This window comes from Sceloporus undulatus, chromosome 3 (assembly GCF_019175285.1).
Source record: "Sceloporus undulatus isolate JIND9_A2432 ecotype Alabama chromosome 3, SceUnd_v1.1, whole genome shotgun sequence".
In the NCBI taxonomy this organism is placed as follows: Eukaryota; Metazoa; Chordata; class Lepidosauria; order Squamata; family Phrynosomatidae; genus Sceloporus; species Sceloporus undulatus.
The window spans coordinates 157,053,576-157,066,640 of NC_056524.1; the positions used below are offsets into that span (position 1 = coordinate 157,053,576).

At 41.4% G+C, this 13,065-nt stretch overlaps 1 protein-coding gene across 2 annotated transcripts in view; it reads left to right on the forward strand.

Moving 5' to 3' along the window:
- Nucleotides 1-13,065, forward strand: part of SH2D4B (SH2 domain containing 4B) — a 133,220-nt gene that overhangs the window by 81,051 nt on the left and 39,104 nt on the right. For both annotated transcript variants that reach the window (XM_042460889.1, XM_042460890.1), the window contains exon 6: nucleotides 1,551-1,678. In XM_042460889.1, coding sequence (XP_042316823.1) covers nucleotides 1,551-1,678 — 128 coding nt within the window. The remainder of the gene's footprint in view (nucleotides 1-1,550; nucleotides 1,679-13,065) is intronic.

Genomic DNA, 13,065 nt, shown 5'->3' on the forward strand with positions numbered 1-13,065 from the left:
CCCATGTCTTATGAGTAAAGACTTAGGGAGCTGGGTGTGTTTAGCCTGGAGAAGAGACAGTAAAGGGATGATATGATACTGGTTTAAGTATTTTAACGAGTATCACATTGAGCATGGAGCAAGCTTGTTTTCTGCTGCTCCAGATGCTAGAACATAGAACAATGGATGCAAAGTACAGGAAAAGAGATTCTACCTCAACATTAGGAGGAATGTCTTGACAGTAAGAGCTGTATGTCAGTGGAACATATTCCCTTGGAGTGTGGTGGAGTCTCTTTCCTTGGAGGTCTTTAAACAGAGGCTGGGGATGCTTTAATTGTGATTTCCTGCATGGCAAGGGGTTGGACTATATGGCCCTTGTAATATCTTCCAATTCTGTGATTCTTTGATTGTATGTACACATATTTAATCATTTTACATTTAATTATTAATTTAAGCCCTTATCCTAGTGTGCATAGTAAGTACTTGGTTCAAAATGGAGAGAGGAACTCTACCATCCCTCTACCTCTTCGTATTTCTGTGTGGACACAAAATTGAGGTGCAGTTTTCTTCATCGTTAGCAGGATGCTATGGATATGCAGCTTATTAAATACTTAAATATATATTGTGTGTAAGTTTGTATTATTGTTATACAGAAATGGTTGTCTACATGCATACTAAAATAAATTGCAATCCAATAGTCATTAGTTGCCATTTGTTGCTATAAAATTGTCTAGACAAGAAGTGAGGCAGCAGTGACGCAGCAAAGGGAAGCCATTTTGGGTCAGGATCTCTAAAGTTGTGCTGATTCTTATACTTGCTGTCAGAAATATGAAGACCTAAATTCAACTTAACACTACTGGAGTAAATATTTTCATGTGCCCAGTTTAGTTCGATTATACCTTTGTATGCCTTTGTGCATCTTGTTCAACTGATTTGGATGCACAGGCTAGTCTCCTGTACAAACTGTACCAGATAACACTAACTCTGAACATACACAACTGGTAACATTACAGGTCGTGTGTTAGCACTGAAACATAACAGGATACAGCCTGAAGTCTGCAGTGAAAACAACTCAGAAGTGATCATTGAAATGTTAGTAGAAAGATGTTGCCATCCCATCTTTACTTCATATTTAAAGTTAAAGCCCAGTTAAAGCTTCATTTTACCTAAAAAAAAAAATAAAAATCATCAGAGCTGGTACAGTGGGCCCATGTTATCTTCTGGGGTTTGGTTCCATGAACTCCCATGGATACTGAAATTCATAAATGGTCAAGTCCCATTAAATACAAAGGCATAGTAAAATGGTCCCTTATATAAAATAGCAAAATCAAGGTTTGCTATTTTAGAATTTGTACCTTTCTTTTTTTTAAATCAAGCCATGGATGCTTGAATCCATGGATAAAGAATTTTTGGATATTAAGGGCCAACTGTATTTCCATATAATTGCCTGTTTGACTTGTGTGGCTTTTAAAAGAAAATAATGTCTTTTATTATATAACAGTAGAAATACAGTTTTGTTGGTCACAACCTCTGCATGCTTTTAACCTCCATTTCTTTTTAATTTAATACAGCAAAACTTGGGAACGCCCTCCAAGGCCTTTCTCCAGAGAAATCATAATTCAGTGGTTCAAAGAAGAGCAGCTTCCACGCCGTGCTGGATTTGAAAGGAACTCTAATACTATTGCACCTTGGTTCCATGGTAAAACTGATCTTTACTGGCATTCTTAAGTATGCAGGGCATGTTAAGGAAGCTTTTGGTGATGATCTTGAGAGAGGTTTGTTTGTTTCTTGAAAGTAACTGGAACATATGAGATGTGCTGAATCTAACCCGGAAGCAACAGTTTTCCTATAAAGTTACTATGAGGGGGATGTGTTTCTTCCTGAAAATATTACTTCAGCATCTTAGATATCTATTAGTTTCTGTATTGGAACAGCCAGGAATCTGAGAAATCTCTAATGGGGATGTAACAGTGGCTTATTGGTAAGTCTGGAGCATGTAGAATGGTCAGCTGTAGCATAGGCCAGATAGAGAACTATTGTGTTATGCTGTGTCTTACAGATTCACAGCCACAATACGTTTTAGAATATTAAAAATAGATTAATAAAATGCCTAGGAAGAAAACAAAGCCTTTGCTTGGCACCTAAAAATCAGTGCAGACTGCTTGATTTTTCTCTTCTTATCTCACATCCATCTTCTAATAATTACCAGGAAAGTCTCTGTCAAAAACTTCTGATCAGCTCTTAATCAAAATGTCCCTCTCAAATTTCCACCATATTCCAATATGTAAAGAATATTCATAACTGTTTTTCACAAGTAAAAAAAACCCAAAACACTCATGAAACCCTGTCATATAACAACAACAACAACAACAACAACAACAAGAACAACAACAATAAAGCTATGAAACATTTGCACAATTTATTCCCATTATCCAAATTTCCCAAAGTGTTTTGAAGAAATTATTATGGAAATTCCTTAATTATTAACAAAAATACATTAGTTTTTTAATGCCAAAAATATGTTTTCTGTACCACAATTGGGCTTCCAATTGTCCTCAGATACAATAAAATAGGAGACTGAGGAGAAATTATTCAAACTAATTTGCAAAATATTTTTGACAAGGAAGGAGAATGGTTCCTTCTTTTAGCAATTCTGCTACTTCCTCTCCTCTCCTCTCCTCTCCTCTCCTCTTTATTTCTGGCTGATTCAAATGGCACAGAGCTGCTGCACTGGTCTCCTGGGCAGCTCAGTATGTTCCACATAGATGCCTCTGAATCACCATTACATCAAGAGACAGTGTCATTGTGACTGAGGCACTGCATATATGTTTGTGGAGGGTTGGGGTTGGCAGCAGACATTTTTTTTCTCCTCCCATTAGTGCCTCAGTTCAACGCTATGCCATAATATACTGCCATTCCAGAGGCATTGAAGAAAACATAAGGCAAATCTTAATGGGTAGATAGAGTTTAAAGCTTTCCAGGCTGTGTCCACATGGAGCAAAATAAATGTTACCACCCTATTCCTACTTTAGATGAGGCATGAGACCAAAATGGGCAGAACACAGGCCCAATCTGAGCTCCCGGGTGATTCTTCAAAGAAAAATGATTTGCCTTTTGCTCCAGATCAGGCTGGAAACTCTAGAGAATCCCATGGATGTATGTGTAAATTTACAGCGCTTTATAAATAAAGGTTAATAATAATAATAATAATAATAATAATAATAATAATAATAATAATGATATAGAGATGGGGAGAGGAATATCTGCAGGCTGGTGAGCCACTGACCTCTTCCTGTCCAAAACATCCAACTCCTTATCATAGCATTTTCATTTTTATATCTGAGCAGTTCTGGTGCCATTCCTTTTGCAGACATGCAAAAACAATACCATCAGTCCAGTATACTAACATATAGGAGAGTGTGCAGAAAGTGCTGCCAGTATCAGCCCATTGCAGGTGCCAGTTGCATGGGCAGCTCTTCCTCTCCACAGATCTGGAAGCCCTGACAGTAAGCCAGGATTTCCCATCAGTGTGGACACAGCACCTGTACATTTATACTGGAGGTCTGGGAGAGCAAAGGCTACTTTTTTCTCTCCCAGGTTTGCAATGATAGCCAGCTAGCATCTAATGCATCCTGCAACCAATCTTTGAATGCTTCTGTCAAGGAAGGTCGAGCTTCACCTAAGTGCTGTTTGCCTGCCACTGTACAGTCAGGGAAAAAGTACTGCACATGCAGGTATGTAAGAGCAACTTGTGTGAGCGCTGAGAAAGTACCTACACTGGGATACACCTAAGTTACATCAGTGTAAATCATCAGGAGATTCTAACCATGATGGCCCACCTGAAAACAAACTCCAGTGGCTTTACACTGCTTGAAGCAACTGGCTGGACTCTTTAAAGGAACAAATTAAAAAAGAAGATGAAGCAGCTTTTCAGATAAACCTCTGATACATGATTTAATCTGCTGAAAATGTTTTCCAATATATAGAGGAAATGAAGAAATCCCACTTCTAAGATGCCTCTCCATTTGTCTTTTGAAGTGGCATCATCCAGCAATAGATCCACTATGTGCAACAGATCTCTGGCTGAGAATTCTACCCACCACCTTTCCTTAAATGCTAATTTCAGGATTCTGTTGGATGTTGTCATGGCATAAAAGTGGGTTCGTAGCACTATAACTGCATGATGTAAGGATCCCAGGTGAATCACTGTTTGTCACTTAAGAAAATATACTTTAAAAATAGTCAGAGTTGACTAAGATGCAACAGCATGGCTCTGTGATTAATTTGTGGACAAAAACGAGGAAGCATTTGGATGGAGCATCAGCATATGCTTGCACACAGTGCCTCTATGATTGCAGAAATGGTTGATCCTAAAATTAGGCAGCAAATTTCAGTGAACCGCCTTGGTTATTCCTTTTAAGTCCTGTGCTGTTCCCCTGTCAGAGGAGAGAGCTGTATGTGCCATGCAGTCTATCCCGTGCCCCTAGACTGTTAACTGGGATGTGCTGGAGGAGGCTCTCCTGTCACCTGTGTGAAAAGTAAGAGTCAAATAATCATCCAGTTGGTTTCTGTTTGTGGAATAGATGGAGGGAGAGGTTACTATCATTTCCTTCACTTCAGGCAGAAAACTGTCTTGGGATGGCTCTGATGAGAAAATATAGCAAATAAGATCATCCTGTCTGGGGGTGTTCAGTGCTACTTGTGGGAAATGATGGCAGTTTTCAAGGTCAGTCTTCAGTTGTACAAAAAAAAAAAGGTGATTGCTTTGTCAACTCCAATTCCATTCCCCTGAGATTCACGCTGGGATGTTTCTTTTTCATCCTCTGTTCTCACCAATAACTTGATCCTTCAAACAGCATGTCACTTCACTTTAGCTTTTAATAATTGTTTAAGTCTGTCCATCCTTTTGAAGCCTCGATGGTTGTTGTTCTAGGACCATTGTAGTTGAGACATGTCTGAACCAAGAAGTTATTAGCAAACATGATAAATGTTTCAGAGCCATGGCCTCTCAGCGGAAGAAACTGAAGTATCCAAGTAAAGTAATGTGAGCTGGGGGCATATGGCAAGGAGAAAGGAAGCAAAAAACAAAACAAAAACAAAAAAGCCAGCATCGCTATTGCTCTGAAACCGGAGACTTGGGGAGCTGAATAATTCATGCCAATGGCCTAATCACTAATGTGAAAATAGGCTTCGCTAACCCTCCACAATATGCCAAACATCTTTGCTTTGTGTTTAACTGGGAGTCAAGTGCAGTAGATGATGGATGGAAAAAGATTGTTTTATGGGACAGCTGTTACTGACTCAAAGGGGGGGAAAATGTGATTACACAGTGTGTTAGCACAGATGTGGAGAGAAGCTTGCTAAGGCGAGGCTTAAGAACTAGAAAGAGGCCTTGTACTTTGAAAACAAGTTGCCCAAGGCATGGCAATTTTCAGTTGCAGTCTAAAAATATAAACTGATCTTGGAAGTTAAGCAATAGAAGACCATGCTTGCCAGTATTTAAGGATAAGTGCCATTATTGGAGCATGCTGATTTGCAGATGTTTCAACATTCAGTTTGGTTGTCATCTGACCATTGGAGGATCCTAGCAACAACTAATGGCATGTGTACAAGGACATTTCCTGGAAGGGAGCAAAAACCAGTTATAGAACCCATTATAAAACACATTGTTGCCTAGTAAAGGAGAACATAATCATAACATGTAATAATGTATTTCTGATTTTGATAAGTGGGCTTTTAAACTAATGTTGGGCTATAATAACCTCCTCCCTCATGGTGACCATACATAGTGGAGCATTGGAACCATGCTTCAAGATATGATTGCCAGTTATGGGTTTGGCATAATGAAAAGAATAGTGTTTGTGAAATAATGTTTTTATCATGCCAAACCCATAACTGTCATTCATGTTGGAGTGAAACTGACATATCTGAAAACGGTGATAGTGAGTTAGTGCACAAGAATGCTTAATACTGCAGAAAAGCACTGAATGGAGTACTGAGAAGGTGTGTTACAACTCACCAGTGCCAACACCTTAAATTATATCAGCCAACCATTGATATGCTTAGATAGTAATGGTGGTGAGGAGTATAGAGATGTGGGTAGGCAGCTTCACTAAACTCTGCTGCTGCACCATCCATTGTCCCCAAAGACATCTAACACCTTGTTATGTTGCACCCCAGGGCTCAGATTCATACAGTGAGAGAGGTGCAAGATAAGGCAGAGAGGGCAGAGAATGAGACAGGGGATTCTGTCAGTGGACGATATCACATGACTGAAATTCAAAGTATAATCCAGTGTCATCCTGAACGGAATCATGCATATTCACGTTATTGCGTGAAAGGTTACCACACGCGATCACTGGCAGTCCAAACGCACTCTGAATGCAATCACGTGTCAATCCACAGTTAAGTAAATTTGGTGAACTAGCCAAGTCACAAACCATGTTCCTAGGCAACTTTGCACTCAGTGCGCTGTTGTTTGGTGTGATGTACATGTCTCCTTTGGTCTTGGTTCCCCCCCCCCCAACTGGAAGGAGGGTTTCCCATGAAGCCACACTGCAATTCCGCTTCAATTTTGCTTCCGCTTGTCCTTCAGCATTGCTGGGGGCGGGGGGCAGGGGGCTGCTGCCTATTTATTAAGAGGCATGGACCTGGAGCTACTGGATAACCATTATATTCACATTGTAACATGACAAGAGTGAATATATGCTCATTTAACATGAATAGCGCATGTTCTTTCAACCATTGTTCCCACCCCCCCCAACCTCTTTTGTAAATTGTGGAGTTTCTTGGTTTCTCTCTCACACTTGCCTAAATATACTATGCTCCAGTCATCTAGAGTCTCACTGAGCATTCACAAGGGTCCCAATTCGCTATTAAGAACCCACTGATGTGATGGCTTACTTTGCACAGAATCTGGGTCACGTTCGGGGAGGCCATTACAGCGAATTTAAGGTGTGATAAGTAATCACGTAATTGCATGAATTTTTGAATTGACCTCGCTATCTTCTCTTTCGAAATTCAGAGCCTCCCGTCCCGTTTGATAAACTCCTCCGAAACACAAAGCCAAGAAAGTGTCACAATTTTGGAACAAGCAACACACAGAGCTCATAGTACCTACTGTGGCAGACTGACGGGGAGATGGAGAGAGAAAGACAGGGAGAGAGAAAGGGAGAGAGAGAGGTCTAGCGTAGATTGGAGTGTTTATATGCCAGACACTCATTAATCAGAAACAGCTGCATACTGACAACTGACCATGAAATCTGGAATCTCCTTCAAGCAATTTTTTTTTTTACTCACAACCAGCCTTTCCAGGTTGGTAAACTTTCCTGGTTTGTGTTACTGATTTATGTTGCCTGACAACCTCAGACCTTGTTCTGTTTCAGACTATGCTCTTGGGTCACCCTTTTGGACTGTCATTTGCATTGATTTTTTGACTGCTTGACTCAGACTGACCTGACTACTGTGCTACACCATCCTTGCTGGTGAGGCACAGAACAGGTCACACTCTATGAGAGGATGAATTGCAATTCAATGGCTACTACTGCCACCCAACAGCAGAAACCGCAGCATAAAAGCAATAGCAGCAAACTATGGTTGCAGGGTTGCCACCCAATCACTGGGAATCCGGGCGGCTTACAATAGAGGGGAAGATGGCCAAATGTCTCACCAACAAAGAGTCCACTCTCCCATTTCCTGTCCTCCCAAAATTGCTGGGCTCTTGTTCTTACTTGAAAAAAGGAGCACTTTTCACATGGACATGCATTCATATATAATTGACTGTGGAGATGTTCCAGTTCAGCTGTAGCCTTTTAGTTGACAAAAGCAACACATTTTGCAGTTACTGACACAAACTTCAAAATTGCAACAGATCAGTGGCAACACACCCAGGGAAAAGAGGAAATCCCTACCATGCAGGAAAGAGAAGAAATTGAAGAAGTGTGGGCAAGTGCATTGCTGAGGTAGTGAGGCTAGATTCTTGATGCTTTTTCACGAGACCTCCTTGGTTCCAGTTTGGCTGCTAATTGCTTGCTTTGTTATAGAAACACAGCCTCTCTTCTATTTCCTCATTATTTCTGAGCTGCTCTTCCAAGAGTGGCTGCTAACAATGACTTGCTTCAGTTTATGTCCACAAGAACAAGGAATGGCATTTCAGTTACTCATGAGCCGGAACAGACAGACCAAAATAAAGCTGCTTTGGGTCACTTTGGCGGTATGCTGTTTAAATGACACACACATCTTAAGAGGCCAGAAGATGTGCCAAAGTTGTGCTTCAGTTGTTAGGACTGGAGTGGCGCTTTGGTGTGGCTTCCAGCCTCTTATGATGCATGCATCACTTAAACAGCATACCTCTAAAGTGACCTGAAGCAGCTTTATTTTGGCCTGTCTGTTCAGGCCCTCATGTTTCTCAGGCTGGATAGTGGGGGCAGCAGAACCAGTGTTGATTTACAAAAGTGAACAAACGTTTGAAGATAGCAGCAGATTCCAAGGATGCAGGAAAAAACTGGTCTCCGCAGTGTCTGTGCTCAGCCACAAAGCTTTCAGGGTGATATTGGACCAGGCATCAATTTTCAGGATAACCTACCGTGGAGGATACATGCTAGAGGAAATCTGAGCTCAGTAAAGAAAGGTTGGTTAAAAATGAAGTGAAATAAATCAGGTCTTAATCCCCAGGCACACACTTGGGAATGGATAACAACATGCCAGTGAGAAGTGAAGAGTCTGTTGAAGAAACCTCAAATGAAATCGCAAGGGAAGCCACTGGCTAAGAAGTCTAGAAATGTTTGAGAGAGTGGGTGGCTCCTGAAAGATGTCAACAGCAGATGTGGAAGAAAGAGTGGCATCACTTGGATGGGTGTCACCTCAGTGCAATGAGTCATGCTGTCACACCCAGACTGCCTGGCATACCCCTACCCAGGCCAATGTCCCACAGACACCATTCAGTGATGATAGTGGCCTCAAGAAGTTTTCCATGGTGTACTGACAGTATCCTGGCTGTTTTCTTTTCTGCTTTCTGGTGGATGGATCAGATTATTCTTAGGACCTTCACTTTTCAGGAGTCCTGGCTACCTATGGAGAGGTGTGGCAGTACACACCAGAAAGCTTTTCCTTACCACAAGCTCACCAGCTGACACACCCCTGTGATGTGTCACCCAATCTCGTATGCATCCCCCATACCTTCTAAAAACACTCCTGAGAAGAAGCCTACAAGAGGCTTGGTCAAAAATGAAGACCTGGAAGAAAGAGAAGATTTTTGGCAAGGACTGTAAGATTCCAAAATATGGAAGTCCAGGACAGATATCCTTCCTTGCAATGCAAAAGCACTCACAACAATCAAGATGAAATATTAAGCATCATGCAGATTCCCCAGGCAAGATACATTTTGTTTTGTAATGCTGTTTGGGATGTCCAGAAGAGATTTTTTGGTTGAGAATCTTGACTCCAATGGAATTCATTTCCATCATTGCAGCATAACCTGCTGAAGCTTTCGTGCCTCCCTGAGTATGTGATGTTTTGCTGGGAGTACTGTTGCAGTGCATAAAAGCAGCTTTCTTCTCATTGACTGTCAGACTTTTAAAAATTATTTTGATAAATATGGAAAAACATTTTCATACTACTTCTCATTTTAAAATCTCAAAGTGATCTTTTTAACATTAAAAGCAGATTCAAAACAACTAATAGCTTTAAAAGACTCCAAATAAAACATTATTTTTTAAAAAAATAAATAACATAACAACAAAAACATCACCACCACCACCACCACCACCAGCAGTGGTGACTGGCTATGTTAGCAGTTAGGGAAATGATCAAGCAAATGCCTGGGTAAGCATATGGATCTCAGGGATGTAGCCAGGATTTTGGGAAGGGGGGGTGTCCAGACTAAGTGCCACCATTATAATGGGGCTTGCGTGCAGCGATGTGGCAGCACACACCATTCATTTTATCTAACGGAAGGGGGGGGTCTGGACCCCAAGACCCCCCCCCCCCCCCTTAGCTACATCCCTGTGGATCTTCAATTGATGGTGGAAACATTCAATACTGAACATTCAATTTTAATCTCAGTAAGGAGATTGTTGTATATGGTGACTGCCATAGCCAAGAAAGCCCTGCACTACACTGATGGCTATCAAAATCACAGTCTTTGTAGTACTTTGAAAGAGGAGATATTCACTTTTCTTTTAATTTCCATTGTGTTCCCTGTTTAGCTGCTATGAAAGCTATTTCCATTTTCAGTTGCTTCCCCATCCTGTATTAAGTCAGTCAAGTGATGCAAATCAAGCAGTGAACATACAATGAGTAGGTTGATATTACACTGTTTCCTAGTTAACCATGGCTGAAGAATCATTGGAATCATTGGAAAGGGATGATGGGCATTCTTCAAAGCTGTTGAAAATATTCCTGGATACTTTTGACTTGGTTCTCTAAGTATTGCAAGTGTGGCAATATACACTTTCTGAAATACAAAAGTTTAATTAGCTATTTTTGGATTTCTCATTTCATTTGAAGAGAAGTGCTCTGAGTATTATTGTAAAATGTTGACCCTATAGGCAACTCTTTTGCAAATGGCCTTCTTCCTGACCCAACACCTTGCTGTGCAAAGAACAGAGACTTCAGCCTTATTGATTCAGCCTCTAGGCAGAAGGCACTGAGGCTGTCAATCTGAAAACTCTGTGGAATTATGATATTTCTGAGGCTTGTCAAGGCAAAATTATGCTCTCAGACTGGCTCTCAATGGGGTTGCTTGCCCTCTGCAATCATGTGAGGGGAAAAGCACGTGATTACACTGAAATATGAAGAAAGATCAGACTGCAAAATGTTGCCACTCAAGAAGCAGTGGGAGGCCATACTTAACCTACTGACATTACAACAGCGAAACAGCAGAATGAGATTAGAAAATAAAGAAACAGGCTTTTATTTTGATAGCTTCCTATTAGCTCCTCAGTACACAAAACATGTGAGATCATGTGTCTTTGGGCTAGAGGGGGTTAGGTAAGGAAAGGAAGGCATGTGTTAAATATAAATTAGTGAGCTCTTGCTTTTGCCTCTCTAACAAGACAAAGAGATTTCAACACCATTCCAAATTTTGACTACTCTCTGCCTTACACTTTTATGTGCACTAAAAACTTAGACAGCATAAGCCATCCAGTGTTAAAAATAAGAAGCTACTTACTGCTTTTTCAAGTGTTGCAGAAAAACACTTCACGCATCCAGCACTGGCTTGTTGGGGCATGGTAGCATCTTCAGGATTATGGAATCCCCTTAATTTGGTAGTCCAGGGACTAGATTTAGAAGGGGGGAAATCATAATTCCTCTGTCATGTTTCAAGCCACCTATAATTATTCTTTGAGGGCAGAGATCAAAAGGATGATGATGCTGAACTCACATTTCACAGGTGGCTTCATGCATTTGTTTCAAAATTACTCCAGTTTTCTACAAACTGTGCTTCAAGCCAAATTGACACATGAGTTTTTTGCATAGCTGAAAAACTTGGCATACCTTTCCTGGTTTGAAACCTCTTCTGGGATGCAGCCGGGTATTATCGCTTGCATTTTGCCACCGATGCCACTCCTACTTAAAACCTATCTAAATCCCAGTTCCCAGCTGCATTCAGCCAGCCGATTTGCAAAGTCAGGAGCCTCCTGGCTTTGCAAATTGGCCGGCTGACCATGGCTGGGAGCTAGGATTTAAGCGGGTTTTAGGTGGGAGGTGGCATCGGCAGCAAAATGTGAGTGATAATACCTGGTTGCATCCCAGAAGAGGTTTCCTACTGGGAAAAGTAAACTGTTTTTGTTGTTGTTGTTTTGCTGTGCGAAAAACTCCTCAGATGGAAGGAGAGTATAGAAGATATAAATCAGAGTTCTGTTAGGGACATATACATGCTATGCCATAGTCATGCTATGGATTTCAGGCCAAAAAGTCACCATTGCACAATATATGCATTATGCTGATAGCGGTGGGAGTAGAGTTGTGCAGAGAGCATGTTCATCTGTGCCTTGCATTTGCAAGTTGTGCATTGTGCATTACATGTTGTGGCTGCACATCCTATACTTTGCATTTTGTTATGCATCTTGTCCTTTGCATTGCAGTTTCACACTGTGTGTTGCCCACTGTGGTTGTGCATCATGTACTGTGCATCATGCAATGCCCCTCCCCCCCAGTGTTACACAGTGTTGCTATTTTGCATAGTGGTTGCTCAGCATTTATGTAGCATATCTCCACATGCAGATATGGCCAAATAAGATTTAAGAACCACATATAGTCCCAGAACTGTGTGGTGCTGCTAGGGAGTGATCACCTTTTGATAGTCCCTGGGGAAAGGAGACCAGGAGCCCTTGTGCTAGCGCAAAGTGCCAGGACACTGTATGGGAGGGGGAAGAGGTTATAGTCAGAGGCTATAAAAGGCCTGTTCGTCCCTCCACATGTTTCCTTCTAATATTTAGTTTGCAGAGAGCAGACGGTGCTGAACCTTGTTGCACCTTACTGGATAAATCTAGGGAACTTTATTCCTTTACTATAATTTGTTTCTGCTCAGTGGAGCTTTTATCTGTGCTTTCTTCCCACAGCTGCTCTGAGCTTCCTTCCCCTTCATTTTCTGGGTCTGGTTGGCAGCAACATGCAAAATGGGGGCTTCACTTTTCCCTTTCTGGCATTGTAAGGGTTGGCAGTCACTCCTTTCAATGTGGTTTAATTCTGGTTTCATTTATTTTTGGGTTATCATGGTTCCTGTTGTGGCCTCTTCACCTTGACACCCGTTTGGAGTAAGATAGGATGCTGGAACTGTTTCTTTAGGGTCCCAGGGCCCTGGGGTGGGGTAAGACCCTGCTCTTGAGGTGTTTCTGTGGGTTTGATCTCACTTGTAACGTCTTGAATTTTGAGTGGGAGACCCCTGAGTTTGTCTTCCAATAGAAGACTAATTGAAAAGCAACCCCATTATTGGATTGTTCCCAGGGTCAGATGTTTTACCCAAGAGAAGGCTGAAGAAGTAGTCTCAGGGTGATATCTCGTCTCAGCTGCACCAGCATCAGGTTGCTCCCCTCTTCTTGCTTCTTCCAGGATTGGCATGCTATAGATAGATTATAGATCAAT